General features: G+C 45.7%; 1 protein-coding gene across 1 annotated transcript; it reads right to left on the bottom strand.

Moving 5' to 3' along the window:
- Window positions 1-262: 262 nt before the first annotated feature.
- AARD (alanine and arginine rich domain containing protein) lies at window positions 263-4581 on the bottom strand. The gene is made up of 2 exons (XM_065895148.1): window positions 4255-4581; window positions 263-403 (listed from the first exon to the last, which is right to left on the bottom strand). Exons 1-2 carry the CDS (start codon window positions 4579-4581, stop codon window positions 263-265), a joined length of 468 nt encoding a protein of 155 aa, XP_065751220.1.
- Between the last annotated feature and the right edge of the window lie 1747 nt (window positions 4582-6328).

Here is a 6328-nt window from a genome sequence, read left to right as displayed (position 1 = left end):
TTGGCATTAAGGCATTCTTCAGTACATTCTTTTTACTTCTATTTCCCAGCCAAAACAATGAATACATAACTGTGAAGCTTGACAACATACCATTTTCTCTCCCTCTTGTAGATGTTTTCTGTCACTTCCCCATGGCATCAAAGCTTTTGGCCTACAAATTGCCCCTAAAGTCTTACACAAAGCATCCATAATGTTACTGTCAGAATTGTTTCAGAGCTGTCTGTGTTATTTTTAGGGTTCAGATCTTCTTCTGTGCGTTTCCTCATTCCATATTCACGACATTATCTTCCGAGCTTTGCAATTCTGATGCAATTTCCAGTTCATACTTTTTCAATTGCTGCATTTTCATGTTTAAATCCAGCAAAGTTCTGGCCAGCTGGCAATTCTGGAAATGCATTTCCAGCTAAAAGTTAGAAAAAAATAAGGATTTTTATTAGCCTGAGATATGGATCAAATGAAACTGCTCTCTGCACAGGAAAAATAAGGACTTTGTAGGAAAGGAAAATAAGATATCAAGAAAGACGTATTTCTCATCTTATTCTCCAGTTCTGACTGTTTGGCCTGACTATAAAACTGACTTTCTCTACGATAACGTAAAATCCAGATATACAAATAGCTTTCGAAATGGCCTTGCAATGAAAACAAAAAAAGCTCATGCACAGAGCCATCCATTTGAAAAATTCCTGTGCATAGAAGGCTGTTTCCAAGCAATGGCATGTGATCTGCGAGGAAATCATTTATCTGTATGAGCTTTCTGAGCTACAGGATAACTGCTCAGGGCCCCCTGAACTTTCAGGACCTGGGCCCATTTACTTGATTACTTGTCATTTCAAGTTTTTAGGATTTTAAATGGTCTCCCTGCTGAGCAAAACATTTAACGACCCCTTTGTGTGTACTTATAGAATCTAACAATTTTCACTGTAGAGTGAAATCGGTTATACAGCAAGGCTGATTTATACCCTCCCTCCAGTGGGAGTTTGTGAAGATCTTCGTGTATTAAGAAATAGATCCATTTTTCGGGCAATGTACCCAAGAGGCAGTCTGACAAAAGCTTAGTCCAACATAATCTTTGTATTATAGTTGAAAACTAGTAATCAACTATTCGCATATTTCTTCAATTAGGGTCTTGTTTAATGCAGTTCATGAGAACCCTGTTCTCTCTGCTGAAAACCCCTCATCAACTCACCAAAAGAAACCACCCCAGGGTGAACCAGGACATTCCGCTGGTAAAAAGCAAATATGGACGGTCCCCTCCTAATTTGCAAAATAAAGTCACTGGATAAAATGTCTTTCAGTCTTCCTCTGACATATTTTTCTTCACTCTTCAGCACCTGGAACCATTTCTTTGATAGCAAGAATTTGCAAAGAATAAAGTAAATGAACATCCAGCAAACAGACAGTAACAACACAACCACTAGCACAAGAAGCCCTGGCACCTTGCCTACAGGAAGCTTCTGTTCTCCAGTGTGGAACGGACGCCCTATAAACCTGCCCTACTCTTCCAGCTTTATTTCCTGGCCCTCTTCCCACACCAGCTCCCACTGCAGCTGGTCAGAAACTTTGCCCGTCCCAAAATAAACACGTCGTACTGAGCCACATCTTCTGCCCGCTCTGCCCCTTGCCCCCCACTTCCTGTTGAGCTCAGCCAGATGCCAACTCTTCTTAGAAGCCTTCTCTGTCTCGCCTTATCTGTGCTTCCACAGCGTTCTGTACATGTGCCTCTCCTAGCACACAGCCTACACTAGACTGATGATTTTGAGCACAGTTTGTTCCTATTCGTAACTGTATCCCCAGCTAGGGCTGCCTGCTCACGCAACATGGTGGGTTCTCTGTGTGTTTGTTAAAAGACTGAGTGAAGGAATGACTAAATGGAGAAACTGATGATCACCCATCCTATACTTTCATGCCAAGAATCAAGCAGTTGAATTATTGATAATGGCTCACCATCTAAGCAAAACAAAGTATGTGTAACTCACACCTGTTTAGGAAAGTCAAACACCAATGATTCCTTAATTTTCTTTCCTCATGGATCCCACTGAGAATCTAATGAAAGCTATGAAAGAAGTGCATTTTATGCACTGAGGAAAGAAGTGCATTTTATGTGCATACAAAATTTGGCATACAATTTTAGGTATATAGAACCCCTGGAATTCACTCACAGGCCCTGGAATTCAATGCAAGCCACTAAGAAGACCAATTCTAACAGCATAAGTAACATTTCATAAATAGTAACATGTCTCTAAATTAACTGAACCTGTTCATCATTGTTCCTTACACAAATACCACCCTAACAGATGATGTGTGGACATACATGTATGGATAGGTGCCAGTTCCTACAGAAAACTGGCTAACGGCCCATTATCAAAAACGGCTTCTTCTAGTGGTGATGGTGTTGAGGATCCACATTCTTTTGCTTCTTCATGAGTGGTCACACACAATGGTGAAATTGTTGGCCAAGATGTTGACCGTGATCTATATCTCAGGAACACAGCATCTGTGTATATGTGACATTCTTTGCGTCCTTTCCAGAAAAACCCTTGATCTTCCATGCCTATGTATCTGTCACTTTGGGGGCACAACCAAAACACAGTAAGAGCCACTGAGTAGTGTCTGTGTTCTATGCAGTTTATATAACATTAACTCATACAATACTGACAGTGATCTTATGAGTTTATTATTTCCATTTTACAGCTGAAACCCAAACTTGCTAATTAGCATTCCTAAAGTAATAGGAACAGTGAGAGCAGAGCCTGTAAATGTTAATGCTGGGATTTGAACCCTCATCTATTTGGAATTTTATTCTCCACCTCTTCCCCACCCCCGGTGCATTACATGCTTAAAACTCCTACTAGTGGAATGACTAGTTAGAATGTGAAGGTTCAAGTGCCTCGGAGCTTACTGAATGTAATTTCTTCACTTGATTTAAATCAGTCAGCTGAGGGCGTCCCTGGTGGCGCAGTGGTTGAGAGTCCGCCTGCCGATGCAGGGGACACGGGTTCGTGCCCCGGTCCGGGAAGATCCCACATGCCGCGGAGCGGCTGCGCCCGTGAGCCATGGCCACTGAGCCTGCGCATCCGGAGCCTGTGCTCCGCAACGGGAGAGGCCACAGCAGTGAGGGGCCCGCGTACCGCAAAAAAAAAAAAAAAAAAAAGTCAGCTGAGGTATGGGAGGGATGGTGACACCCCAGGTCAGCAGCACAGGGTGACTAAGCCCGGTCTCAGCCTTCCAGTGGGCATCCTCATCCATAGCACACCCCTCCAGGCCATCTCTACTGATGAGGGGTCTCGCCCAGCCACTGCTCAGGTATCTGAAGAAAACCATGTGTTTCTCCGATATGGCTGGGTCAGAATTAATACATACCTTGTCAAATCCAAATTGTTAACACAGGTAAAATTAAATTGACTACCTTCTTGCCCTTCTTAAACTCAGAAACAAGATAAACTGTTAAGGTTCTTAAATCAGACAACTGACTGATGGTTGAATCCGTTCTAAAGTAGTGGTTAACATTTCATTAGTATTCAATGCAAAAGACTAGAACTTTCCAAATCTCCACTACACACATTCATGGGCAGCACCGTTTTAAAGCTTAAGTTGCTCTTATTCATTTTGTCTCTTTCAAATTGTACCTAACTTGGAAATTGTTTAAATCACAAAACAGTAACTAAAATATTTACCTACAGTTCCTCCTGCCTAATGTTAAAAAGCTACAATTTTACAAAATACCTTATTATCATTTTTTGTTTTCTGAATTCTTACCCAGGGGAAAGATAAAACTTGCAGAATAAAAGAAACAGTTGCTGATGGACTCGCTCCATCCATCCTGTGATTTCATTTCATTGAAACTTCCGCCTCCGAGCCCCATAACATGCACGTACTATGAGTTCCCTAGAGGGAACTTTCTATGTGGTAGAAAAATATAGAACAAGCTGGGGAGGGGTGGTGACGGAGGTCTCGGGTGTGTCACTAGTAGACTCAGCCCTCGACAGCCAGCCAGCACCTCGGGCCCTGCCGGATCCCTCCCCTGCCCCGCTTCCCTCCTGGATGCTGCCTGGGAGGCAGGAGCATCGGCACGGTCGGGGAAGATCGACGGCCGGTGCCCAGCTCGCCCACGCGGCACGGCCTCACCCTCTCCCTGGGAAAAGCGGCGCTCGGCCTCCCAAGCCCTCGGTGGGGCACGTGCGCGGCCCGCGGCCGGGGGCCCCGGGAGAGGACGAAGGAGAGGCGGCCCCGAGAGCCGGCCGCCAGTGGGCTCACCAGCTCGGCGCGCAGCCCGGCCAGGGCGCTCTCGACGCGCGCCCGGCTCTGCTCCTCCCGCGCCGCCTCCGCCGCCTCCTCCTCCCGCGAGCGCCTCGAGACGCCGCGCGGCGCCGCCCGCTGGAAGGCGCTCGCCAGCCGCCGCCTGAGGTCTTCCAGCAGCGGGCTGGCGGCTGGGGCCTCCTCCGGGCCGGCCACGCTCTCGCCGCCTCCGGGGAAGCCTCGTGAGGGAGGTAGGGTTGAGGGCCTGAGCCCGGCGCCAACTAGGATGCCGTGGGGCCCCCGGGAAGTTCCCTCTCTGCGGCGGCTGGAGTCCCCCAGGGACATCTCGGAGACGCCGGGTTCCAGGCTTCCAGGCTTGTATTGCTAAGGGTTTGTTTCCAAGCGCGAGATGAGGGCGGGTGAGATTGGGGGCGGGGTAACTCATGGAACCGGCGGGACCACTGCCAAGTGAGACGGGGCTATTGCTCCGCTGTGTAGAGGCGCTCCTTTCCCCCAGCCTCATCGCTGTCCTTCTTCCCTCCTTAGCAACGGGCGAAGGAAGTGGTTCCCATAACTCCGAGAAGAGGTTTCAACTGGCTCCCTTTTTCTTGCTCCTTGGAACGTCGTTCTAAGGGAAGACTTGGGTCCATCCAGGTAGGTGGAAGTTGAGGTACGGATGGAAAGTTTGAGGCCCTGGTTGCCTCGATTATTAATATTTCAGCCCTGTAAAATATTTTTCCCTGGCTTTCTACCGACTGAGGCACTGTGACAGGTGTTGTGGATATAAAGTCTGATTAGGCCTCGTACCAATGCCAGGCGTTGCCCACAATCAAGTGGGAGAAGCTTGGCCCTGTTTGAAACTTAGAATGATCTTTCCACAAGCCCAACAATGCAGAAGACACTTCGATTCTGAAACTCCGTGTTCTTTTCTATACTTGACACCCTTCTGCCACTTTCACATTGTGAAGGGGTTAAAATGAAAAATAAAAATTCCTCTTACTCCAGAGTGTGTTATTTTCTAATTCCCAACTCAGTGTAATCAGGTGCCAATATTACTTGTATATCCTTTATCAATGAACAGAATCAGCTGCCTCTTTTGGATGTAATCGAGAATTTCTAAAAAGGAATAAATAATCAAAATTTTTGTGTGATCATAGAATGCAAATACCTACCACCCCTCATCCAGAAAGGGGGCAGAGATGTCCATACAGTACTCCCAGAATTAATCGTTCATTTAATAATGATTTACAAGTCACCTGCAATGTTCCAAGTCCGTGATTGGTATTGAGGGCAGTAAGAGCTAATTGTGATTAGTGTTTACTGGGTGTCAGGCACTTTTCATATATTAACCCATTTTATCTTCACAATAACCCTGTGAGGAAGGTACTGTTAGTTTCTGTATTTAACAGGTGAGGAAACTAAGGCAGATGTTAAGCTGTAAGGCAAAGATCACAAAACTGGTAGATGGTGGGCCTGGGATTTGCACCTAGGAAGTCTGGCTTGTGGTCTGAACCACTGAGACACACCTTGGATACACACTACCTCCCAAAGAGGAAAAGAAGTTGCTCAGTTGTATGACTGAATGTTCAAATTCCCTGTGCTCATAAAATTGAACTCTACGGAAATGGCTTAAGGCTCAACTGGATAAGGAGCAGTGCAGGTTACCAATTCTGTCGATAATCTGCCAAATTCAATCTGCCACCTTACAATAGTTTACAACCTAAGCACAGTTATATACCTATCATTGTATATTTGTCACAAAGATTCTCTAGAAACATTTGAAGATGTGTTCTATTGGTGGAAATTATGAAAATCCGTATGGTCTACTAGGAACTAACTGAATATAAATATTTAAGTTTTTTAAATTTGTGGGTTTTATGCATGTATGTGATAGGTGGTGGGGCTTGAAAACCAGCACCAGTCAATGTGCAGTAGAAATATTTTTTTATATATAAATTTATTTTTGGCTGCATTGGGTCTTTGTTGCTGCGCACAGGCTTTCTCTAGTTGCGGCGAGCAGGGGCTACTCTTCGTTGCAGTGCATTGGCTTCTCATTGCGGTGGCTTCTGTTGCGGAGCATGGGCTCTAGGCG

Source organism: Phocoena phocoena, chromosome 17 (genome assembly GCF_963924675.1).
Source record: "Phocoena phocoena chromosome 17, mPhoPho1.1, whole genome shotgun sequence".
NCBI lineage: Eukaryota > Metazoa > Chordata > Mammalia > Artiodactyla > Phocoenidae > Phocoena > Phocoena phocoena.
The sequence above is the reverse complement of the archived record's forward strand: the minus strand, read 5'-3'. Positions and strand labels throughout refer to the sequence as shown.

What these genes read in the sequence shown, in the direction of transcription:
- AARD (XM_065895148.1), bottom strand. Translation starts at nt 4,581, where the DNA reads ATGTCCCTGGGGGACTCCAGCCGCCGCAGAGAGGGAACTTCCCGGGGG. An exon ending in CCGGGCTGCGCGCCGAGCTG is followed by an intron (nt 404 to 4,254) that starts GTGAGCCCACTG and finishes TCTAACTTTTAG; the next exon opens with CTGGAAATGCATTTCCAGAA.